The 26,739-nt window shown below is 41.3% G+C and overlaps 2 protein-coding genes across 7 annotated transcripts in view; one reads left to right on the top strand and one right to left on the bottom strand.

Moving 5' to 3' along the window:
* Window positions 1-13,847, top strand: part of atxn7l3a (ataxin 7 like 3a) — a 39,148-nt gene extending 25,301 nt beyond the window's left edge. For all 6 annotated transcript variants that reach the window (XM_055657307.1, XM_055657305.1, XM_055657303.1 and 3 more), the window contains 5 exons: window positions 2,202-2,270; window positions 2,499-2,542; window positions 5,836-5,907; window positions 8,607-8,740; window positions 9,367-13,847. In XM_055657307.1, coding sequence (XP_055513282.1) covers window positions 2,202-2,270; window positions 2,499-2,542; window positions 5,836-5,907; window positions 8,607-8,740; window positions 9,367-9,512 — 465 coding nt within the window. In that variant the 3' untranslated portion in view covers window positions 9,513-13,847. The remainder of the gene's footprint in view (window positions 1-2,201; window positions 2,271-2,498; window positions 2,543-5,835; window positions 5,908-8,606; window positions 8,741-9,366) is intronic.
* A 113-nt stretch (window positions 13,848-13,960) lies between these two features.
* tmub2 (transmembrane and ubiquitin-like domain containing 2) lies at window positions 13,961-26,441 on the bottom strand. The gene is made up of 4 exons (XM_055657308.1): window positions 26,288-26,441; window positions 24,039-24,114; window positions 21,932-22,552; window positions 13,961-16,269 (listed from the first exon to the last, which is right to left on the bottom strand). Exons 3-4 carry the CDS (start codon window positions 22,528-22,530, stop codon window positions 15,918-15,920), a joined length of 951 nt encoding a protein of 316 aa, XP_055513283.1. The 5' UTR covers window positions 22,531-22,552; window positions 24,039-24,114; window positions 26,288-26,441; the 3' UTR covers window positions 13,961-15,917.
* Between the last annotated feature and the right edge of the window lie 298 nt (window positions 26,442-26,739).

Genomic DNA, 26,739 nt, shown 5'->3' with positions numbered 1-26,739 from the left:
GAAACATTCACAGTGCCCTCCATAATGTTTGGGACAAAGACCCATCATTTATTTATTTCCCTCTGTGCTCCACAATTTGAGATTTGTAATAGAAAAAAATCACACGTGGTTAAAGTGTACATTGTCAGATTTTAATAAAGGCCATTTTTATACATTTTGGTTTCACCATGTAGAAATTACAGCAGTGTTTATACATAGTCCCCCTATTTCAGGGCACCATAATGTTTGGGACACGGCAATGTTATGTAAATGAACGTAGCCATGTTTAGTATTTTGTTGCATATCCTTTGCATGCAATGACTGCTTGAAGTCTGCGATTCATGTACATCACCAGTTGCTGGGTGTCTTCTCTGGTGATGCTCTGGTAGGCCTGTATTACAGCCATCTTTAGCTAATGCTTGTTGTTGGGGGCTAGTCCCCTTCAGTTTTCTCTTCAGCGTATAAAAGACATGCTCAATTGGGTTCAGATCGCCACTCAAGAATTTACCATTTTTTAGCTTTGAAAAACTGCTTTGTTGCTTTAGCAGTATGTTTGGGATCATTGTCTTGCTGTAGATTAAACCGCTGGCCAATGAGTTTTGAGGCATTTGTTTGAACTTGAGCAGATAGGATGTGTCTATACACTTCAGAATTCATTATGCTACTACCATCAGCAGTTGTATCATCAATGAAGATAAGTGAGCCAGTGTCTTCAGCAGCCATACATGCCCAGGCCATAACACCCCCACCACCGTGTTTCACAGATGAGGTGGTATGCTTTGGATCTTGGGCAGTTCCTCTCCTCCATACATTGCTCTTGCAATCACACTGATATAAGTTAATCTTCTTCTCATCTGTCCACAAGATCTTTTTCCAAAACTGTGGTTGCTCTTTTAAGTTTGTCTTGGCAAACTATAACCGCTGGCCAATGAGTTTTGAGGCATTTGTTTCAACTTGAGCAGATAGGATGTGTCTATACACTTCAGAACTTATTATGATACTACCATCAGCAGTTGGGCCATCCTATCTTTGCGGCTAACCAGTGGTTTTCATCTTGCAGTGTCGCCTTTATTTCTGTTCATGAAGTCTTCTGCGGACATGGTCATTGACAAATCCACACCTGACTCCTGAAGAGTGTTTCTGATCTGTCGGACATGTGTTTGGGGATTTTTCTTTATTATAGAGAGAATTCTTCTGTCATCAGCTGTGGAGGTCTTCCTTGGCCTGCCAGTCCCTTTGCGATTAGTATGCTCACCGGTGCTTTCTTTCTTCTTAATGATGTTCCAAACAGTTGATTTTCGTAAGCCTAAGGTTTGGCTAATGCCTCTAACAGTTTTATTCGGTTAGTCTCATAATGGCTTCTTTGACTTTAACTGACACAACTTTGGCCCTCGTGTTGATAAACAGCAATAAAAGTTTCCAAAGGTGATGGAAAGACTGGAGGAAAGACAAGGTGCTGAGAGCTCTCTTATACCTGCATGAAGGAGGCAATTAAACACATCTGAGCAATTACCACACATGTGAAGCCATGTGTCCCAAACATTATGGTGCCCTGAAATGGGGGGGGGACTATGTATAAACACAGCTGTAATTTCTACATGGTGAAACCAAAATGTATAAAAATGGCCTTTAATAAAATCAGAGAATTTGCACTTTAACCACGTGATCTTTTGTATTACAAATCGCAAATTGTGGAGTACAGAGGCAAATAAATAAATGATGGGTCTTTGTCCCAAACATTATGGAGGGCACTGTAATGTTTATCAATTGGAATATCAAAAGGAGTTGTGAGGTAGTTATTTTCAAAAGCCTCAAATGTCAAATTGTTGAGTACAAAGGCAAATAAATAAAGAAATTATGGGTCTTTGTTCCAAACATTATGGAGGGCACTGTACATGTGATGTTAATCACATGTTAACACTTGATTATGTTCACATCATTAACATCATGCTAACACAACATATCATAATGAAAAATGTGATTAACACATGTTAACGTTTGATTATGTTGGCATGATCCTTTGATCATCCTAACATTTTTGAGCACTTTGTGGACTGTAACCTACAGGCTGGGAAATGAGATGAGTCTAAGTAATGTTTTAGCCAAGATGGAGGTGAACGTGGTCAGTTGGTGGTGCGGGTCTTGGGGCATAAATGTCTGATAAAACCTGAATGAAGCCTCCCAGTGTGTAGTAATACTTGTTTCTGCTCTCTGTGGTACAGTACAACAATAATTCTGGCATCAACTATGAAAACCTGGGTCCTGAAGAATTACGCTCATTGCTGACAACGGTTAGTGTTAACCAATTATGAGGTGTGAAAGATCTTGGAGAACTGGAGTACTCTTAAAGTACAATGAACATAAATTTCACTCCTGCTCCTGTTTTATTTATTTGCCTGTAACAATGTTCTGTAAGTGGATTTTCCTTATGCTGTTGATTTGCACGTTGTCCAGTTTTATGTCTGCTTTTGGTCGGATTCCAAGGGTGTTTCTCAGTAAATCCGCCTCCTCTTTTTCAGCAATGTGGTGTCATCTCTGAGCACACCAAGAAAATGTGCACAAGGTAAGAATCCTGCAAAATAACGTGGCCTCTGCCAGTCATGGATACCTTATAGCACTTAAGTAACCACTTATAACTGTGACTAGAAAATTCCTCCCCTCCCCCAAATCAAATATTAAGGCATGAAGCCTAGATGAGTGCAGAAACAATGTGCTGAGAAATAAATTTGCAGGCACGTTGGAAAAAAATGCAAGAATCATTAGAAGTGATGGTGGGAACGTTCATTATTGCAATGCCAATTAATGTGTTAAAAGTCACAGAATGAGAGGAATACCTGAAATATTTAAAATCTTGATAAATGTCGAACACTGAACTTGAAAGATTATGGTCCTGACTTTGCAGGTGTGATAATGGCCAATAGATGGTATTGTACTTACTGTGTGGGACTTAGGAACCTATGCTGGATAATGATGTACAGCACCAGCAGAGCTACAAATACTTGCTTAGGTTGACGAGTTCACAATCAATGCAGCCTGATCAAAATACGGTTCTGGAGGAATTCAGTGGGTCAGACAGCATCTGTGGTGAGAATGAACAGACAAACCTTTCTTCAGGTTTGAAGAAGAAGGGTTTCGGCCCGAAACATTGCCTATCTCCTTCGCTCCATAGATGCTGCTGCACCCGCTGAATTTCTCCAGCATTTTTGTGTACCTTCAGGTTTGAAGAACCTGATGGTGGAGTTCTAGCATTGGGATTTACCTCACAATGAAGAAAATTGCTCAAGTTTGTCATGTTCACCAAAATCGGGACAAATCTAATCAGGCATTTCTCTCAGTCATAAACAAACTGATGGAATGTGTCGTCAATAGTACAGCTAAATGGCAAATACTCCCAAATAATCATAACCAGCCTGTTTTGCAAGGCAATATGGTTACAAACCTCATCACAATCATCTTGGTCAATAGAAACCAAGGCGATAAATTCCAGTGACTTGGTTATATTTTACAAAAATAAATTGTTGTGGCAATTATACCAGGAGAGTGTACTAGGTCCAGTCATCTTCATTTTCTTCATCTATGAACTTCCATCGTAAGGTTATAGATATGGATGTTTGCCAATGGTTGCTAGTGTTCAATTCTATCTGCAGCAAATGAAGCAGCACTTGTCTTCATGCTGCATGACACATATAAAACATGCAAGCATTGGATTCTCAATGGCTAACAGACATACATGCTACTTTGCAGCAAAAGTTGGCTCGTGTTGCTATTTAATAAGATAATGACTGACCCGATTGTAAACCTGATGGTATACCCGGTCGTGTTCTAAAAACCTGTGCGGACCAACTGGCTGGAGTTTTTACGGAAATTTTCAACCTCTCACTTCTGAGGTCTGAGGTCCCCACCTGCTTTAAAAGGGCATCAATTATACCAGTGCCCAAGAAGAGTAAGGTGACGTGCCTCAATGACTATCGACCAGTGGCACTAACGCCGGTAGTGATGAAGTGCTTTGAGAGGTTGATCATGGAGCAAATCAACTCCTACCTCGACAAAAACCTGGACCAACTGCAGTCCGCTGACTGCCACAACAGATCAACGGTGGATGCGATCTTGCTGGCCCTTCACTCCGCTCTGGACCACTTGGACAACAAAAACTCATATGTCAGGCTGTTATTCATTGATTACAGCTCGGCATTTAACACAATCATCCCCTCCAAGCTAGTTACTAATCTCGCCTTCCTCATTCACAGACCACAGTCTGTTCGTATTGGTGGATATGTGTCAGCCTCGATAATAATCAGCATGGGAGCACCTCAAGGCTGCGTGCTCAGCCCCCTGCTTTACTCACTCTATCCTCATGACTGCGTAGCCGGTCACAGTGCGAACTCCATCATCAAGTTCGCTGACGACACCACTGTTGTGGGACGTATCTCTGATGGGGATGATTCAGTGTATAGAAGAGAGATCGAGCAACTGTCCATATGGTGCCAGCGCAATAACCTGGCCCTCAACAGCAGCAAAACCAAGGAACTGATTGTGGACTTTGGAAGGAGTAGGAGGGGAACCCACAGCCTCATTTATATCAACGGGTCGATGGTTGAAAGGGTCAAGAGCTTCAAATTCCTGGGCGTGCACATCTCTGAAGATCTTTCCTGGTCCGAGAATACTAATGCAATTATCAAGAAAGCTCATCAGCGCCTCTACTTCCTGAGAAGATTACGGAGAGTCTGTTTGTCAAGGAAGACTCTCTCTAACTTCTACAGGTGCACAGTAGAGAGCATGCTGACCGGTTGCATCGTGGCTTGGTTCGGCAATTTGAGTGCCCTGGAGAGGAAAAGACTACAAAAAGTAGTAAACACTGCCGTCCATCATCGGCCCTGACCTTCCTTCCATCGAGGGGATTTATCGCAGTCGCTGCCTTAAAAAGGCTGGCAGTACCATCACCCACACCATCCTGGCCACACACTCATCTCCCTGCTACCTTCAGATATAAGGTACAGGAGCCTGAAGACTGCAACAACCAGGTTCAGGAATAGCTACTACCCCACAGCCATTAGGCTATTAAACCTGGCTCGGACAAAACTCTGATTATTATGAACCCATTTTCTGTTATTTGCACTTTATCAGTTTATTTAATCATGTGTGTTTATATTTATATTATGGTATATGGACACACTTATCTGTGTTGTAGTAAATGCTCTGACACGTTCCCATCTGTGATTCGTCCGACAACAGTGGTGTCGTCGGCGAACTTGATAATGGATTTCGCACTATGTCCGGCTACACAGTCATGGGTATAGAGTGAGTAAAGCAGGGAGCTGAGCACGCAGCCTTGAGGTGCTCCCGTACTAATTGTTACTGAGGACGAAGTGTTTCCGCCAATTCGAACAGACTGTGGTCTGTGGATGAGGAAGTCGAGGATCCAATTGCAGAGAGATGCGCAGAGGCCCAGTTCCGTGAGCTTGGTAACCAGCATGGAAGGGATGATGGTATTAAACGCCGAGCTGTAGTCTTCAGTGAGGAATGTAAACAACAATATGGACATGTTGGATTGAAATGCCTCTGAGTCCGAAGAAGAGAAACGTTACATCCATGTTCTCCAGCGATGTTGCCTGACCTGCTGAGTTACTCCAGCACTTTGTGTCATTTTGCCTCTAACTGCTGTGAGTGTGATGATGCATGTGATGGGCTTATCTGATGGAGAAGCTCCTGTGGACAGTCAGAACTTTTCTCCAGAGGTGCTGCCTGAGCCGCAAAGTTACTCACTCCATGGAGTAATACTCGTGTCCATCTTGGATGTATGTGTGCAGTACCTGTTATGTTCCCGTTTAACTACAGCTTGATTAATGTTTGTTTTAGGTCATTGCGGTGTCCTCAGCACACAGATGAGCAGCGGCGATCTGTACGGGTCTACCTCCTGGGATCTTCAGTGTAAGTCCAATTGTGTGAGGTGGTGGAATTGATACAGTAACAGTGAAACTACAATGGAATTTGATAATGCCATTCCTATGAAAACTTCTTGAATGGCATCTTTCAGGGATGTCATGAAAGCAGGCCCATTGGCCCAACTCATTCATGCCGACTGAGATGCCCCATCCAAGTTCCTCCCATTTGTCAATGTTCGGTTCATATCCCTCAAAATGTTATATATTTGTGTACCTAGTCAAGTATCTTTTAAATGTTGTTATAATAACTGCCGCAACTAAGTCCTCTGGCAGCTCATTCCATATATTCACCACCCTCTGAGTGAAAACATTGCCCCTCTGGTTCCTTTTCTATCTTTCCCCTCTCACCTTAAACAGATGTCCTCTTTCTGCTACCCTGTGTAAAAGATTCTATGTATTCACATTATCTAGTCTCCCTCATGATTTCATACAACTCTATAACTCCACCCCTCAGCCGTCTTAATTCTCAATTAAATTAAAGTTGCTCAGATGTGACACCATAATACAATATTGCTTGTTTTAACGGACCTCTTCATAACTGATTTTGGTTATAGCGGACGGACCTACACCATAGTTGCCTGTACGACATTCGCAGTGCTGCTGCCGCTGTCATGGCTGTTCCCAGGTCTGCCTGCTCTGTCCTGACCGTTCCAATACTGTGCCTGCTACCGCCACACAAGCCACCCAAGCCTTGCCTACTGCCACTGCCCTGCACTCCGGCCTATCCTAGCCGCTCCCCCGGCCCCCAACAGGCTGTGGATGTCAAGTCGCCTAGATTCCAAGACCAGTCCCAGACCGAGAATCTGAAGAAAGGTCCCAACACGGAATATCACCTACCCATGTTCTCCTGCGATGCTGTCTGACCTGTTGAGTTAGTTCAGCGCTTTTTATGTTAACGAGCAACTGCAGCCATTTGTTTATACTGCATACGACGATAGTACCTTTCTCAGTTATAATGGACAAACAACAATAACGGACACCTTTCCTGCTTTTATGTATAGACACAAAATGCTGGATGCTGCCTGGCCCACTGAGTTACTCCAGCATTTTGTGTCTCTTCGATCTGCAGTTCTTTCCTACACTATTATATACAGAGGCTATATTATATATACATGGGACTGGTACTTTGTGAAAATCGTTTGAATTATGCAGTTTCTTCTTGCAGTTCTTATTCTTATCAAGTTCCTCTGATGAAGAGAATGTCCTAATACTGTTGTAATTAAATAAGGATAATGGGGTTGTGAAATAAGCTGGTGGAAAAGCCATTACAGCAGAAGTGGATTCATGAGATGTTTGTTCAATAGTCAATAGTCAGATTTATTCGTCACATGCACAATAAAGTGCAGTGAAATGAACTTGCCAGCAGCGGTACAATAAAAACAAACACACAATACACAATAAAAATTGAACACAAAACATCCACCACAGCATTCATCACTGGTGGAAGGCACAAAGTTTAGTCAGTCCTCCTCCATTTTCCCCAGTGGTCGGGCCCACCAACCTCCGCAGTCACCACTGCGGGCGGCCAGATGTGCAGACAAGGTAAGTCCCAAATGGGACTACTTGAAGCTACTGGAGACCGTGGCTTCAAGATGGTGTAGGCTGGTGGTCGGGGCTCTTCTCCAGGGATCCCCAGCGAGGGATCCCGCTCCGGATGGTAAGTCCCCACCGCACCCGCAGATCCCCAGCGAGGGATCCCGCTCCGGATGGTAAATCCCTGCCGCGCCCGCAATTAGAAGCACCGCAGACTGCTGTTTCAAGCTGATTTAGGCCGCGGGCCGGCGGTCGGAGCTCTTCTCCTCCGGGGTCCCCAATGAGGGAACCCAGGCTCCGGACGCCGCTCCAGCTGGAAGCTCCGCAGACCGCGGCTTCAGGCTTCAGCGGGCCAGTGATCGGCGCACTCCCTTCTGGCGACCCCGGGCGAAAGCCCGCCGGCTGCGTGTTGGAAAAAGTCCACGTTGCATCTGCTGCTGAAGCTCCGGGCCCATTTCCAGGAAAGGCGACTGAAGCGGAAGCGGTTTCCCCCTTACCCCCCCCCACACAAGACACACCGAGAAACATTAAAAACACATCATTGGGTCATACTAAAACAACAAAAAAAGTTGAAAATGACAACACACTGCTGGCAGGGCAGCCGGCTAGCAGCACCCCCACCTTTAGAGAGAATATTCTGGATTAATGGAAGAAGGACATTTAAAAATGGCATTGGGAATATTAAAAGGGTTGGTTTGTCGGGTAGCACTGGTATAGTTGGTGCTCTAGTTTCCTCCCACATCCCACTGACCTGATTGGTAAATTATTGTCCACTTTAAATTGCCTCTTGTATATAGGTGAACGGTAAAAGCTAGGGAGAGTTGAAAGTAATGTGGGGATTAGTGTAAATAAGGGTTATTGGTCAGCGCAGGCAATGTTTCCATGTTTTATGACTCCATGATTCATTGATTCCGATGGCCTTTTTTCTTATTCAGAAGCAGATTTGTTTAAGTGAAGTAGCTCCAAGCCTTGCTGGTTCTGCAATCTCAATGCAGCAGCACCGGCTGTTCCAAAGAAGGAAGCAAAGCTTGTGTTCCTGCATTAATCAATCAGCAGATAAATATCTCCATCTGCTCCATTATTGTTTATGGATTGGCCTAAGTGACATTACAACAGCGCTGTGGGTTCAGAGTGTCTTATGCTTCATTTCAGATCCCTTCCGGAATCTGAAGTAACTGTAGAGAATGAGAGTTACGATGCCTCAGAGAGTCAGAGCTTTATGAGCCGACTACAATGGGATGGCACTTCAGATATCTCACCTTCTGACTCCGCATCTTCCAAAGCAAGTGAGTGCTCTTTATCATACTAAAGGTTGGTGTGGACTGGTTAATCTAACACCAACAAACTAGATATGCATCCTTTGGAGGTGCCCACTTTAGAGCATTGTCTAAGATGTTAGTTTTCCAATTAGTAAGGCTGGAATTGCCACACTTCTTTTCTGTTTTCTCTTCTTGTGCCAGGATGATTTTGACATGGTGAGGGATGTGATCCATTGTACTTGAGTTTGACTTGATTGTGGTATCATATTGTATATCTGATCTGTTTGGATAGCATGCAAAACAAAATTTTTCACTGTACTCTGTCATTAATACATCTAATCCTAAACCTCCGGTGATCTTCCCTCCAAAACCTCCGACCTTAAAGTTTCTCCAATACCCATTTCAATCTCCTTCCCAAAATCCACAAGCAGGACTGCCGAGACAGACCCATTGCATTGGAATGACGAAGGGTCCCGACCTGAAACGTCGGCTGTCCATTCCCTCCACAGATGCTGCCTTGACCTGCTGAGTTCCTCCAGCACTCTGCATTTTGCATAATAGACGGTTTGCTAGTTTTGTTGTAGAAATGTAAAAAATTACCATGTATCTGATGAAACACATTGCTAACAAGTTTTTTCTTGCTGCATGTGAAGGTACCAACAATTCTGATTCCAAGAAGAGCAAAAAAAAGAAGCCTCACCTAGGACTTCCTAGTGCTCCTGGCATGAGCGGCAGTAAGAAGAAGAAACTGAAAGCACCTGTTCCACCCACATCTAGTATATATGATGACATCAATTGAAAAAATGGAGCTACTTCTTCTCCTACTCTGTCTCAACAAGTTTCACATCTGCGGTTACTTTGATGAGATGACCATTGAACCACCCACTTCCTGAGAAGAGTGGATTCGCTTCAAGATCGTACTTGAGCCTTGGATGATCGTGGTCCTGTAAACTGAAGGCTTCATTCCATGATGGTTGACATTGTCTTTTATTTATTATACAAAGAATGAGGGATTTTGCTGGTGTACAAAGCTGATGAAATATTGCTGTTTGATTGCATTAATTGTGTCCTGGTCTCAATGACAAAAACTCATGCCTGAAGCTGCCACTCATTTCTGACTTGCCTCTAGATACACCTTTATAATCCCTCATTATGCCAGATCTGGCTATGAGTTTGCAACTATTCCCCATTATACTGCAACATTTTGTGATGTCAGAGTGCTGCTCATAGCATTTGTGGTGCCAATTGTGCGAGGGCAAGTTAGTCACTGTGTAACTTTATAACGTTACTGTGTATTTATCAAAGGTTAGCCTTTCTGATTGCAGTGTTCTTCATAAAGGCTGTGGAGAGCAGGACAGTCACCATGGTAAGTGCAACAAATGAACTACGACGATCGAGAAAGGTGTGAAAATGCTTCTCACGGCTGGATTTAATCTAATGATCCTGACGAATAACATCAGCATCGCAAGCCGGATATCTTTGCTAGTTTATCCGAACTGTAATTCAAAAATATTTCAATTTGTCCATTGCACCTTTTTAAATCTCCACACTTCAGTCAATTGAAATATTAGTTTAAATACTGCTAGGTATTTATGTCTAATCTTGTAACAATTTCCAAAGCATCTATTGACTATGGTTTGTAAGGGATTGACTATTCTCAAACATGGCCTTGCCTTTCATTATTTGAATAATGATGGCTGAGCAAATTCTATAATATGGATCATATGATATGGACAATGATTGATTTCTTAATGAAACAAAGATCTTGAAGGACTTCTCACGAGTCTCATGAATTTGAAATGCAATCTGGGCACAAGTGTCATTTTCTTTTGCCACTTGTCAGTTGGAATTGAGGCACAAGGCTGCCATGGTTAGACAGTCAAAGCAGCACGGCAGATGGATGGACAGCAGCAAACTATCAAGTCCCTTTTGGTCAACACCGAGTTGGTAAGTTGGCAACTCATTACAGCCTGTTTGCCGTCATGACATGGATGCCTTGGTCCTTTTCTTTTGAACTAATGGATCAAATAGGATCAGCGCAGATGGTTGCATCTCACGTTGGAAAACGTCAGTCGATTGTTTGTGAGACTGCCCTTGTTTCCAATCTTATTAATGCGACATTGGTTAACAGAAATTGATATCCAAGTTGGATTGAGGGGTAGTTGCAGAAGGAGACCATTAATTGTCATAACTTTTCAAAGCAGCATGTCTTTTTTTTTTGCCAGTGGGACCAAATTGGACGTTTCATTTTTGTTTACATCTGAGAAGCTGGAAATCTCCCCCCCCCCCCCCCCCCCCCCAATATATATACAAACTTAACATGGGTGGGTCTCAATAGCCATTTGACATTAAAATGGTTGGGAGAAATTATCTGCGTGCTGCTTCCTGCCGAGCAGCATGATGTTGCCCAACACTAAAAAAAACATTGCACTTTACGTCTGATTGTGTGTGTATGCTGGATTTGAAGGGTTCTTCTGGACTTGATATGGCCCTTTCTCAGGGCCCTGAAAAAAGAACCAACACAACCGTTGTGAAATGCTTTGCAGATGAAACTGAATGATATGTTGTAGATTTCAAAGAGAGGAAAATGAAAAGAAAATCATGAATGAATTTGGCAAATGCCTTGCATTTGTATTTTATGTTGTAGCCAGCTGACCTGTGTAGCACATTGAGCGTGTTCTTTTGAATCATTATGTAACAATGACTAAAACTTGTGCTTCCAGTTTCATTGCATCTTGACTATAAAAACAAAATATAAATCAAGGAGTGAATGCAACAGAATGAATCCTTGCTATGCAAACAGGCTAGTCTACTTTTGATGGACAAATATATTCTGTTTTGGATCCTTGCAGAGCATGGGAAATGCCTTATAATTGGATATCAGTAGCTATAATATAACAGCTATAATATTTTTGCCTCGTTAAGGTTGTATGAATAAGATTACAGCAGGTAAGTACATTGGAGCTGTCGTCTTTGCTTTTCATATTAACAATTTTATTTAAAGAGATTTTAGATGAATTTCAATTAAACAGATAATGTTTGACACATTTATTTCTGGATTTTTTATATTTTACCTTGTGATTCAGGTTGTAATTTGCAGCTTCCCTGTATCTTGGGCTAGAGAATTGGAGCAGACTAAAATAGTCAGATGGGTGTTCTTGAGTTGTAAGGGTTGTTCATTTGTCTAAACAAATGTATGCGTGCATTTGGGATTTGGGATCCCTTTTAAAGTCAAGGAAGTGATGATTTATCTTCTGTCTTTGCAAGTGTTTTGTCGGATAGGCTGGTGTACCATCTGCTGGTCAGAGAGGTCACTGGCTATCCATTGTATTACCAGTCATAATTGCAGCTGTAAGCCTGTGTGTGTGTGTGTGTTAGTTTATAGCGAAATATCTACTCTTGATCAGTAGTGGAGCTTTGGGAGGCCCTGAAGTTGTGAAAAGTGCTACAAAGATGCAGGTCTTCCCTTCTGTAGCAAGAGATAATGTGCCTTTCTAGTGCAATACCTCGATGCTGATCAGATGTTTGTTACAGTCCCAATTTTGTCAACATCAAGTTTTAATTTTCATAGGATCTAAGAGTTCACCATCTTGAATGCAAGCAATTGCCTATTCATAGGGCAGCAGACATTATAGTGTAACTTGCCCATGATGTCTGCAGTCCAGACTAATTTGTCAATTTATTGATTATATAATTTGTGAGTCAGTAACATGGGGAATATAATTGGTTGGAACATATAAAATTGCTCAGCAATTTGAATGAAGACCATGATCCTCCTAACTGTTGTAACAGTTTAAGGGTTGGATGGCTTTAAATACTTTTAAAAGCCTGTATTTTTTTTGTCTATGTTTAATTCTGAATGGAACAGTAATGGCAGTTCCAGGTTAGGCTGATTTTTAAACTGAGGTTTTATGGGCACTTGTCTCTAATGTGAAAATGGAAATGTCTCCTCAATATTAGGATTTTTAAAAATTATATTTTATAACTTGTTTGATCCTTTATTTTTGTTGTACCAAATTCTATTATGCCTAGGCAAAATAAAATCTAAATATTCATACATATAGTGCACAATTAGTGAAAGATCATTCTTTAAATGTGTGCCGTATCTATCTACCCAGAGGTAGCTATGTTGCATGCAGCACCTCACTTAGAATATTGATTTATTTAATACAAATGTTTAGCACAACAAACAGTGTGCCACCAAACAGCACATGCATCTTACCACATGACAAATATTGATGTTCATTTTTCATTGGTACGGAAGGTTTACTCCTGGAACTGAGGATCCTGAAATACTCATTCCCTCTGCAGATCTGAGATACTGGCACAGGCTTTTCTATACCATATATTGTTGAGTTTTTTAACACTGCCAGTCATATCTACACTGCTTTGTAATGCTGTTCCTCTTTTTTAGTTAATTATGTCAGTACACAGTCAATACATAGATAGGTACGCAAGTACTTGACACAGACTGATGTTCATTTTATTTTTATTAATGAATATTGTGTAAAATCAGCAAGCTTCATCAATGTAGTAATGCCAGAATTCTTGCAGACCTAACAAGCGTGGAAGCACAGGGTGATCTTACAGATTTGCTATTTATAGCTGAGGGTTACAGGTAGCCATGTATACTTTGCTGTGGGATATACAGCATTTATACAGTCTTACTAAGTATTTAGCAGATGTGACTTTCATAAAAACTGAAGACTTCCTCTGTACTTGATGAAATCTTAAGATTGCTTTGGTAAACATCCTGTATCGGCATTGTATGGAAGCAGGGAATCACTCGAGTTGCTGTGTAATGCTGAAAGCCACATAGCCCCCCAATAATTTTTGTCTTTGGCTGATAAACTGGAACCACAAGTTTTGGCATTTATATGCAGGTTTCAGCAGGATGTGTATAATCACGAGTTTTCAGGGGAAAACAACATGGTGTAAGATGTTTGGCTTACAGTTCTTTGTGACGTGTAGTGATACAGAAATATGCATGCAGTTATATCTGTTAATCAGTCTATGGCCCTGAGTTTTAATTTTTCATACATATCCCCAGAAATGCTGGTTCACTGTATATTTCTGTAATCCATAGTGACTACGTGCTGCTTCAGTGTAAATAAAGGTGTACAGTTGAACTGAATCTTTTGTCTGTTTCTCCGTATCATCTCTGATCAAGCCCAGTCCCAGTAGCATTACTGAGTCAATACTAATTCCTAGCATTATAAAGACAAACAAATGAATCACAAACTCTGAACTGGTTTCTGTATTTAATTACATTCAATGAGCTGTTATTTTGAAACAAAAGGGAGAACAATTCAGAAAAGTTACAGATTTTAAATCCAATAACCTAGTGCCCTGCTTTAGCACAAGACAGGTCTGTTCTACAGATCTGAAAAAATAAATGTCAGCAATATTTTAAAATCCTGAAGGCACAAACAATTAAAAAAAAACTATAAAAGCAGCAGAGATACTGGCAACTCTCTCCACACATCCACTTGCCTATTCTTTTCACGGACTAGTGTGCATCCCAATCCACTGTCCAGCCCCTCTCTACATTACCTCCATGTACATTTGATGTCATACATTTCCATATATGTACTGCACCTATCTACACCGTTTCTACAAATGTACTCTCCCTTTTTTGAAGCATTTACTTTAGGCTCATACCAGTCTTGATTTGTTTTATTGAGAAAAAATCTCCAGAAGATACAACTCTTAATGAAGGTGTAATTTAATATAAAGTCTGAATATTAAACTAAGCATCAATCAATTCAGCCAATATTTGCTGCAACCTGCATAGCTTTAGACTCAGTGAGAAGCACAAATAACTCACAGTATTAATCTAGACAAACTATACCTTTCTACAACACTGAACCATGTAAGGTGCAGATTTAACTTTTGTGAAGGGCATTCAAACTACTGGTACATCTCTGCTGCTGTTTTATTTTTTTTTAAAGCTCTATGTAGGTTTCTCAGTTTGAATCCCTGTATTCTTTGATAATTGAACAACACTTAATTAAACAATTTTCTTTCCTAAAGTCTACTTTAAAAATTTGCTGCTTTTTTTTTTCTGGTTGTAGAACTTATCCAAAGGGCAGTCTGATCTGTGCAGTGGCTAGCTACTCTCCTCGCCTTCCCTCTCTGAACTTTTAACAGCAGTAGTACTGTGTCTTTTAGGATAACATGATACATGATCAGGAAAGCAGTCATAGAACAAACCAGAGATTGGGCACATCTCAATACAATAATGCAAATACAATGATTGCTACACCTTATGATCAAGCAGTTATAAAAATCATGTAAATATTACATAGCCTGACATTCAAAAAATCAGGGGGTAAAACTCGTAGAATTGATAATTTGTTGAGCTTCTTTGCCAACTGCCATTAATAAAGGCATTGAGCAGTTGTGGACAGCAAAAAACAACTTTTACCGTGGCATTAAACTATCTCCCTGGCTTTTGGAAAACCAACGTTAAGATGTAACATGAAATAACCTCCTTTGTCCACTTAAGGTTTTGCCTGCTTGTACAATGATTCCGTATATCATATTTTACAGTAACATGGTCACCACATTTTGTATAAACAAACTTTAGGCTTTACCAGCTAACCACTGGCACTGTAAATATAGGAAATCCAGATAAACATGTGCTTGGCTTGTGATAAGAGTTTTGACAGGCTGGCACAATAAAATCTAATCACACCCACTTTCACTGCGAAAAGGCCTTGATATTTCTGATATTCAAAGGCAATTTGACAATAACCCATGAATTTGAAACCTGATTAATCATATTGGCAGTTCACTATTCACTGAATGCGTATTAAACTACCAGTGTTAACAGATCCTTGAATTTTTGTTTGGGGGATACTTACATGGCATTTAACATGAAGCTGGCTGTGGCTGTGTGAAATGTTTTCTGGCTCAATGTAACCTCATAAATCAACAGTAAAATTTCCCATCCCAAATTCAACTAATTGCAATCATTTTCCTAGCTAGACTTCATTTTAAAATCTCTATTAAATGCTAGTAAATAGCCAACAGCATGGTATTCTGGCAAAAATCAGTGCTAAACTGGACCTCTAGTTTACTTTTGTTGTTTTAAAAAATACACTGTTTCCACATGACATCTGATTTCAACATTGACCAGTGATACCACATTCAGTTGGGTTGGATAAGCAATGATGAAGAATGAGAAAATATCAATGTGCCTTTATCGACCATAAATGCCAAACACGAGAAAACTGAAGAAAACGGTAACACCAACCAGGGAAACTGTGGCTGGTGCAGTGAAGAACTGACGGTAGTTAATGCGGTAGTACCAGACTACAGCAAGCATGATGACAAAAACTGGGATCATCAGATTACCCACATTAAGGGCGGCTTGGTTCTGCTCCACCATAGAAGAAACAGCAGGGCCTGGGGAGGATGAAGTTTGTGAAATGTGACAATGGATGACACAGTTATCTGTGATGTTGAGTGATCCAAGAGTGCGGGACTGATCTTGCAGAAGCTGGCCTTGGTAAATGAACTTCATTTGCTGCTCTCGTCCTGGGAAATATTTGCTGGAATTCAGGGAGAAGGGACAAACATTAATAAGGAGACGAAACAGAAAATTAGTTGATAATTTTCATAAATAAGCAGAAAAATGCTGACCAACAAAGCTGTATTCAAGAAGAAAAAAAAGTTCTGTTTCCGAAAATACTTTCGGTTTCCATTTTTTTTTAAACCGACATTCCCCTCTTTTGTACCTTGTTCCAATTCCCAGTGTGAAGAAGATCATTAGCCATGTCGAGATGCTTTTAGACAGGGTTGCAGACAGCAATCAATGTCAAGTCTTAAACTAAGTGTAGAAACCAAATGAATCTTCCACTATCCAAATTGTGACCAGCGTAGGCAAAGAAACGTGGTTCATTTTTAGTACATGTGTGCTAGAACATAGTTATAATTTGGCTTTCATACTAAATTGATCTATTTAACTCCAACATCTTTATTAATGGTAAGATCTTGCAATGTGTATGGCATATCTCCAGATCCTTACAGCATTAGAATAAGTTACCAAAGTCTGATTGACTCAGGCCCCGTAAAGTTGAAGGAATATAAATTGGAGGGCCTTACATTCCTATATTTTAGCCATTCACATGCTACAGGAAACCTACATCAAATGGTTTTGTTCAAGTTACGTACCTTGATTTATCAATCCTTCCCTCCAGTACGGTCTTTGAACAATCCATAACAATTGATTTCCATAACTTTTGAAACCATTTTAACATAATTCTAAATATTTCACATTTTAGTACTACTAAATTTGATGAACTGTCTAGGATGTCACTTCGTTGACAAGTATTTATTTAAGAAGAGTAGCGTCACCCCCCCACCCAACCAAACAAAGGAAAAAAAATCAGCAGAATGATCATCTGTTTACATTAAAAAACACAGCTTATCATTTCCGGTAATCAAATATTTTTAACAAAAAACAACTGTTTCTGGTAAAATGGAAATTTGTCCTTTGATGATAGTGTTAGCAAAAAAGTGCTAATTGTACATGCGTTTTTAGAGGATAAAGAGCTGGCAGTGGAATGCTAAACAGAGTGTTAAATATCTCTGTATTAATAATGGAATAGATAATCCCAAGGCTTTTAAAAATAACAACCATCACAACTCCTTTTGATATTCCAATTGATAAAACATAATACACAGTCAGTGCCCTCCATAATATTTGGGACAAAGACTCATCATTTATTTATATGCCTCTACTCCACAATTTGCGATTTGTAATAGAAAATATGTGGTTAAAGTACACATTGTCAGATTTTATGAAAGGGTATTTTTATACAGCTTGGTTTCACCATGTAGAAATCACAGCTGTGTCGTCATCGTCCCCCCCCCCCCCCCCCCCCCATTTCAGGGCATCATATTGTTTGGGGCACACGGTTTCATAGGTGTTTGTAATTGCTCAGGTATGTTTAATTGCCTCTTTCATGCAGGTATAAGAGAGCTCTCAGCACCTAGTCTTTCCATCACCTTTGGAAACTTTTATTGCTGTTTATCAACATGAGGACCAAAGTTGTGCCAATGAATATCATAGAAGCCATTATTGAGACTGAGAAACAAGAATAAAACTGTTAGAGTCATCAGCCAAACCTTAGGCTTACCAAAATCAACTGTTTGGAATCACAAAGGGACTGGCAGGCCAAGGAAGACCTCCACAGCTGATGACAGAAGAATTCTCTCTATAAAGTAGAAAAATCTCCAAACACAGATCAGAAACACTCTTCAGGTGTGGATTTGTCAATGTCCACTGTCTGCAGAAGACTTCATGAACAGAAATACAGATGCTACACTGCCAAGATGCAAACCACTGGTTAGCTGCAAAAATAGGATGGCCAGGTTAAAGTTTGTCAAGAAGAACTTAAAAGAGCAACCACGGATCTGGAAAAAAGGTCTTGTGGACAGATGCAACGAAGATTAACTTGTATCAGAGTGATGGCAAGAGCAAAGTATGGAGGATATAAGGAACTGCCCAAGATCCAAAGCATACCACCTCATCTGTGAAACACAGTGGTGGGGGTGTTGTGGCCTGGGCATGTATGGCTGCTGAAGGTACTGCCTCACTTATTTTCATTGATGATACAACTGCTGATGATAGTGGCATAATGAATTCTGAAGTGTATAGACACTTCCTATCTGCTCGTTCAAACAAATGCCTCAAAACTCATTGGCCGGCGGTTCATTCTACAGCAAGACTGTAGAAGGTCCATCTGTCTCCTCAGATCCTGGTGAACTTCTACCGCTGCACCATCGAGAGCATCCTTACCAACTGCATCACAGTATGGTATGGCAACTGCTCTGTCTCTGACCGGAAGGCATTGCAGAGGCTGGTGAAAATTGCCCAACGCATCACCAGTTCCTCGCTCCCCTCCATTGAGTCTGTCCAAAGCAAGCGCTGTCTGCGGAGGGCGCTCAGCATCGCCAAGGACTGCTCTCACCCCAACCATGGACTGTTTACCCTCCTACCATCCGGGAGGCGCTACAGGTCTCTCCGTTGCCGAACTAGCAGGTCGAGGAACAGCTTCTTTCCGGCGGCTGTCACTCTACTCAACAACGTACCTCGGTGACTGCCAATCACCACCCCCCACCCCGGACACTTATTATTATTTATTCAAATCGTTTGCTATTGCGCTCTTCCAGGGAGATGCTAAATGCATTTCGTTGTCTCTGTACTGTACACTGACAATGACAATTAAATTGAATCTGAAGAAAATGATCCCAAACTTACAGCTAAAGCACCAAGAGTTTTTCAAAGTTAAAGAATTGTCATTCCTTGAGTGGCCAAGTCAATCACCCGATCTGAATCCAATTGAGCATGCCTTTTATATGCTGAAAAGAAAACTGCAGGGGACTAGCCCCCAAAACAACCATAAGCTAAAGATGGCTGCAATACAGGCCTGGCAGAACATCACCAGAGAAGACACCCAGCAACTGGTGATGTCCATGCATCACAGACTTCAAGCAGTCATTGCATGCAAAGGATATGCTACAAAATACTAAACATGACTACTTTAATTAACATGACATTGCTGTGTCCCAGGCGTTATGGTGGCCTGGGATGGGGATGGGGGGGGGGGGGGGGGGGCTATGTATAAACACTGCTGTAATTTCTACATGGTGAAACCATAATGTATAAAAATGGTCTTTATTAAAATCTGACAATGTGCACTTTAACCACGTGTTTATTTTTCTATTACAAATCTCAAATTGTGGAGTACAGAGGCAAATAAATAATTGGCAGGTAGACAAAAATGCTGGAGAAACTCAGCAGGTGCGGCAACATCTATGGAGCGAAGGAAATAGGCAACGTTGTTGTTTGTCTACCTTCGATTTTCCAGCATCTGCAGTTCCTTCTTGAGCAAATAAATAAATGATTGGTCTTTGACCCAAACATTATGGAGGGCACTGTATAGTCTTCTGAAAATGTGTAAACCAATGCCAAATCAATGGATGTATTTCCAACTGTGACTGATGTTCCTTTTCATCCATCCTCAATGTCATTGCATCAATTAGCAGATGAATTACAGCTGATTGTCATCATTACTCATTTAAAACCATAGAATTGAGTTGAATGTCATTTCAAACAAATAGGCACGAGGACATTAACAAGTTCCATGAATTATGAAACCATAAGATACCAAGCCTGATAAAGAATATGGATATTGGTGGCACTGGGAAAGTTCACAAATGATTCCAATAGCGTTCACATAAAATGAGGTTCCTGAAGACTTAAATAAAGAAAGAGCAGTTCGTACCTGAAGGGAAACTTCTGATTCACTGTAAAGGTCATGCAATATAGGTAGACTAATGGGATGGGAGTGTCGGAATTCAGTGGTCATCAGAAAGAACAAACAAGTAATAACCGGTCTCCATCATCGAGGCGTTTAAATATTTTGGGTATCTTAATTAACTATAGACATACAAATTCTCCAGATTGAGTCATCCCAGCTGTTGCTGTCCTACAATGGCTCCAGGCAATCACTTGATTGTTATCAAACCCCACCATGGCCTCATCCATTCCCTGAACTCCTAGAACCACCTCTGGTCTTATAACCCTTGCATTGTTACTCCAGTTCCAGCTTCTTGTTCATTCCATACTTTCATCATACCATTATTAGTGACTGTGCTTTCCCCTATTGAGGTCATAAGCTGAAGAATGTCTTGTCTTAACCTCCACTTTTATTTCCTCCTTTACATTCTTTAAATATTACCTCCTTGATCAAACGTCTGGTCATCTGACATGTGGTTCTTTTTTTGTTCAATAAAATTCTTGCAGTGTACGTTTGGATGTTTTTGCTATGCTGAAGTGTTCGTTTTCCTCCACAGATACTGCTGAACTCGCTGAGTTCCTCCAGTATCATGTTTCTTACTCCAGATTCTTGCTTCTGCAGTCTCTTATGTCTCCTGACTGACTGTTTGCTTGACACTATTTTTAAAATTATGAATTCAATACTCAATCAAGAATGTGAATACATACTCTAAATTGCAATTTCAGAAAAATAGGTTGACAGAGCTGCTTGAATGAAGATATAATTATTTTTATGGGATGTTAAATTCAAGCCACGTGACATTACCATTGCTTAATGGACACTAAAGATGACATTGCATTTTAACATTAAGAGCAGAAAGTTTTCCCAATATTCCTCTCCAATGTAGTACAGGAGATGCAAATGCTGGAATTTGGAATTGATCAGGCAATATCTTCAGAGGCAAAGATATAGACTTTAGAGATACAGCGAGGAAACAGGCCCACCGAGTCCACGATGACCAGCAATCACCCCGTACACTAGCACTATCCTACACACTAGGGACAATTTACAATTTCTCCAGAGGCCAATTAACCCACAAATCCGCATGTCTTTGGAGTGTAGGAAGAAACCGGAGCACTCAGTGAAAACCTATGCGGTCACAGGGAGAACGTGGAAACTCCATACAGACTGCACCTATAGACAGGATCGCACCCGGGTCTCTGCCGCTGTAAAGGAGCAACTATATAGCAACGCTACTGTGCTGCCCAAAGATAGTTGACATCTTAGTTCTGATACAGGGTCTCAACTCGAAATTTCGACTATCTCTTTGCCGCCATCCATAGTGTTCCTCCAATAATTTTAGTCTTTTGGTCTCCAATGTTCTTCTTTGAAACATGACTGTAACTACATCAACTTGTCATTCACCTCATTGTTGACATACTTTTTTGAAACAACATATAGAAAATAGAAAATAGGTTAGTCACTGTGCTCCTTGTCCCTACTCTCCTTGCGTGGAGATCTTGGCTGACCTTTTCCCTTATCATTACTAAATTCATCTTGTCATTCTCTTAAAGTACAACAAAACCTTGTCTACCCTGTCAAGCCCCATTAGAATTGTATACATTCTGTCTCTGTCACCTGTTACCAAAGGACAAAAACCTGTCATATCGCAGTTAGCAAAGGTTGATATGGCATGGACACAGGCCATACGGCCCGCCGAGTTTATACTGACCAATGATCATCCATTCACACTAATTTTACATATTCCATTTTATCATCCATTCCCTACATAAAATGGGTAATTTACAGAGCCAATCAACCTACAAACCTGCAAGTCTGTTGGAAGTGGAAGGAGATCGGAGCATCCAGAGGAAACCCAGGCTGTCAGAGAGAGAACATGCATGAATTTAATTTACAAATATCTTACCTCTTTAGAAATCCAATAGTATCTTCTGGTTTTACTCGTGCAACCTCTTCAGTGTCATTTAAAAATTTCAGCCTCACTTTAATTTGCCCTTCACCCTCTTCAACACTATCCACTGTGAGTGTACGAGCATTACAGTTCTCAAGCATTGCAGGGTCCAGTCCCTCATCAGTACTAATCCCACTGGTTGACGTTCGCTTGCGCAGACCCTGAATGTTTAAAAGAGGATCGATATTTGCATCGGTTAAACCGGAAGCCCCTTCGACTGGCACCTGCTCATTGGTGGGTCCATTGTTTCCAGGCGATGCTCCAAGCCCAGAATCATTTTCTTCCTCTGGCTTTTGCTCAGCAGGGGCAGATGCTGACTGGGCTTCATCTGCCTCGGGTGCTGCTGCATTTGCCACGTATCGCTCGACGCTGCTCAGCCTGACTAATGAAGTGTTCCCCGTTGTGACAATGGTCCCGAATATTTGATCACTACGATCAGCAACATGTGTGGAGAGCCAGGCAAGAACAAGTGCCAGAAGCAAGAAGACTATTCCGCACAGGACTGTAACTTCATCACCAACTCCTTCAATGAATGACATGCTGCTGGGGTCCATTTATAGAAAATGCTCAAAAAATCTGAAGAAAATGAAAACAATGTCAATAATGCCATGCAATTTGTCATTATAAAACTTTGTTACTAACGTCACCGCAAACATTTTAGATATCCTAAAAGTGTTTTGCTATTTGTCCATTAGTTACAATATTCACCTATATCAAGTTCATTTTTATAATAAATATCCTCCACTGGTTTGAAATAAGCAATATAAAGTTGAAATGTATTTTTGTTAGAACTGGGTTTAGAAACTTTAAATCACAAGGAATCTGATAACCGATTTCCTCTCACTTCCCCAAAACACACGGGTTAAACACACAGGCTAAATTAATGGATGACAGTGGACAGCCCCAAGTGTGGTGGTAGAATCTGGGGAGAGTTGATGGGAAAGTGGGAAGATTTAAATGGGTTAGGATAGGATTAGTGTAAATGGATGTCTATTGGGTCAAATGACCTCTGTGCATTGTATCTCTCGATTGCTCTACAACTGACAAGGAAGGAAACAGAATCATAATATTCTTACACAATCACACTAATTTGGTTCAGCCAGCTCTCTTAATTCGGATACAAATATTCAACAAAAATATTGAATATTCATAAGGTAAATAGAACAAAATATTTTTGAATGGGGCCTAATGAAAGATTCAGCCTTTTGTAAAACATTTAATTTTTGAATTACTGAGCTTCAGTTACAGGACTATAAGAGATCTAAATAAAAATGCAAGGAAACATTTAATCAACATATGTACACACCAGGGTCACATTGGATCGGACAATAGCAGTACTTGTAGCATGACAAACTGTTAGAATTTCTACTGTGAAATATCCAAAGCAAGGCCAAGGAGATCAACAAATGCCTGCAAATTAAGGCACATAGTATGGTGCTGTGAATCTCACAAGGACCAAACCAAGGAGAAATGTTGATCTTCAGCATGAATTTCAGCATTAGTTCAACAATCATTAACACTGATACAGCTATGGAAAGTTAAAAGAGTAAAATAGATTAATAGGAAGGGAGAATCTTCCCACTTTCCCATCAACTCCCCAGATTCTACCACCCACATAAACATTTGGTTTGTGGGCGGCCACGGTGGTGCAGCGGTAGAGTTGCTGCCTTACAGCAATTGCAGCGCCAGAGATCTGGGTTCGATCCTGACTACAGATGCTGTACTGTACAGAGTTTGTACGTTCTCCCTGTGAGTTTTCCGAGATCTTCGGTTTCCTCCCACGGACGTACAGGTATGTAGCTTAATTGGCTTGGTGTATGTGTAAATTGTCCCTAGTGTTTGTATTTTATTATTATTAAATCGTTGAAAATATTAGCGACACAGTGGTATTGGTTTCCGACAGGCAAATGTTTGTAGGATAGTATTAATGTGCGGGGATCACTGGTTGGTGCAGATTCGGTGGGTCGAAGGACCTAAGTCGGTGCCGTATCACTAAATTAAACTAAAACCCCTTCTCTCTTAGGAATTTGAAGGCAACAGGAGTCAGTTTAATTAAATGAACCTTTTCTATGAAGAAATGCTTTCTGACATCACTTCTGGATAGCGCTTATGTTTACGGCCCTTGGTCCTGGACTCTCCTGCCAAGAGAAGATATTTAAAAAATGTATTTATCTTAGAAATACTTTAAAATAATCTTAAACACCATAATTACAACAAGAACAAAATATCCTTTAGTTAAGATGAATCAATGTTATTGAGCCAATGACTAAAACATACATAAGTCCTTCCGCTTGGCTTAAATCGAAAAACTGAAAATATCATATACATTTTGATATATCTATTTGCTATCTTTAGCATAATTCCAGAGTGTCATAAATATTTATTCATCTGTATATATTAGTGAAGCCTTTCAAAAAGACCATAGGGGCCTGTACTAAAATACAGAAGAGGGAATGACATAGTTGTACAAGGCGTCGGTAAGGCTGCATTTGCAGTTTAGTTTAGTGGAAACAGGCCCTTTGGCTCACCGATCGACAAGCACCCATTATTGGTAATAATTAATTCAACAGCGTATCAGTTGATGGGTTTAGAGACTTTGAGGTGGCAAAAAGTAAAATTTAATGATTCACTACATACTTAAAGAATAAGTTAATTGTAATGAAAATAAACAAGAATCATATTTAAAGAGCATTTAAGACAAGCGGAAAGACGACGTATGTTTTAGTTATTTGCTCAATAACATTGATTCATCTTAACTAAAGGAAGACTCTAAAACATCATTAGGCATGTAGGCATGCGTGAAACATTTCAATTGCTTTATGATTACTGTGTCACTAAAGCAGCACCCAATAAATGTCTATCTCTGCATAAAACTGAGCTTGACAGATCAGTGGGAGCAGGAATATAACTACAGTCCATTTGGCTCAGGAAGAGCTGGATGATACGGAAGATACATGGAGAATTGTGGGATGAAATTCACTTCCCATTTGACAACCGAGGTCAGAAGTGCAAGTTACAGTCACTGCCATGTGGGATAAGGATAATATTTCAGAGATCTGTTCCATTACCTATGTAATTAAAGAACAAATTAGTAGCAAACCAGTTATAATCAAATGTATGCTTTATAATGTATTGTTACAGAACACCAAATAACATGGGTGACAGTATCTTAAATGTGAGAGAAGTTAACGTTTCCATGGTTGGTGAAAGACATCCCTAAACATAACATTAGCCCATCATAAATTATTTTATAAGTATCTGATAAAACATTTTCAAGTTTTGAGTGGAAAATCAACTCTCCAACATTTAAGAATTCCTCCTTCATGGGTTGATTAAATTTCATTTCCGATTGAAATATATCATGCCCATCTCCGCACCAATAAGTTGGCAATTTCCAAATTCTTGGCATACTTAACTTTGTAACTTTTTATTTTGAGTGATTCCATAATTCATGTTTAAGGGGATACCCTGACAGACTTCATGTCAGGGGATATCCTGACATAATTCATGTTTCAAGCCATACCCTGACAGACTTGAACCAAAAGTTTATTTTTAGGTTATTTTAAGGCGGAAATTCTTTAAGCTGCAAAAAAGTTAAATTCTGTTTAGTTTGTTGTCACATGCACCGAGGTACAGTGAAAAGCGTGATCCAGTTAGCAGAGAAAAAATGCATGATTACAATCGATCCATTTAGAGAGTATAAATTCTTAAGGGTTTCCAAATTCTTGCTATACATAATTTGCACTTTTTATTTTAATTCCATGATTTGTGATTTGATGCAGATGTAAACCGCATCAGGACTCATGCCCATGGCATCTTTGGGAATGGTTATACCTACAGAGCTGCAGAGATGCTGGCTAACAACGAAGATAGACACAAAATGCTGTCAGCGGGTCTGGCACCATCTCTGGAGAGAAGGAATGGGTCCAGACGCTCTGCTAGCGTCAGGGGTGGGATTACCCGCAGAGAGCATTCTGAGTGCGGTTACTTGCTGCGGCCCTTCTGGCCGTCGCCGAGGGGACTCGGGAACAGGGTCCCAGATTCTTGGGACAACATCCATAGGATCGCGGGCGACTGTTACAGGGTCCCCGGGTCCCTGGCAGGAGCGGCCGCCCGCAGCTACAGGTATCCCGGGGTTTGCACGGCCGGGTTTGTACGAGGAGCGGGCGTTGTTGTGGGTGCCCGGGAGCGGCCGCAGCCTGGGCCGGGCTGAGGGGAGCTCGACCCCGCTGCACCTCCCCCCCCCCCGCCCGGCCCCAGACACACGCCGAGCCGCTACCCGAGGCCCCGATCGTCGCCCCTCGCCCTCACCTGTGCCCTGACACCATATTCCCGGGGCGCTGCGAAATGTCGGCTCAGCAGATTCCTCCCGGCCTGCGCCGCCGCCGCCACCATCAACACACACACACTGCGCTCAACGTCACTGCAAACTGCGCCCTCGTCGCCGGAGCGCAACTGCGCCGTGACGTCACCCCCACACTGCGCGCCGCCGCCCGACTGCGCCGTGGCGTCACCACAAACTGTGCTCTCCCACCCGACGGCGCTCTGGACGTCACGTGAGCAAGAGGCAGCGGTAAGATCTGGGTATAGGGCCTGTCCCACTTGGGCGACCTAATCCGCGAGTTCTGGCGAGTTTGCCCACGACTCATACTCTGAGCATGGTCGACACGAGATCGTAGGAGGTCTTTGTAACTCTCCTTCATGCCAGAGAGTAGCCCCCGTGTACTCGAGGTTGGTCGAAGGGCCCCGTTCCTGTGTTGTAT

The sequence above is a fragment of the Leucoraja erinacea genome, chromosome 27 (genome assembly GCF_028641065.1).
Source record: "Leucoraja erinacea ecotype New England chromosome 27, Leri_hhj_1, whole genome shotgun sequence".
Classification (NCBI taxonomy): domain Eukaryota; kingdom Metazoa; phylum Chordata; class Chondrichthyes; order Rajiformes; family Rajidae; genus Leucoraja; species Leucoraja erinaceus.
Note: the sequence above shows the minus strand (reverse complement) of the source record. Positions and strands in the feature narration are given on the sequence as shown.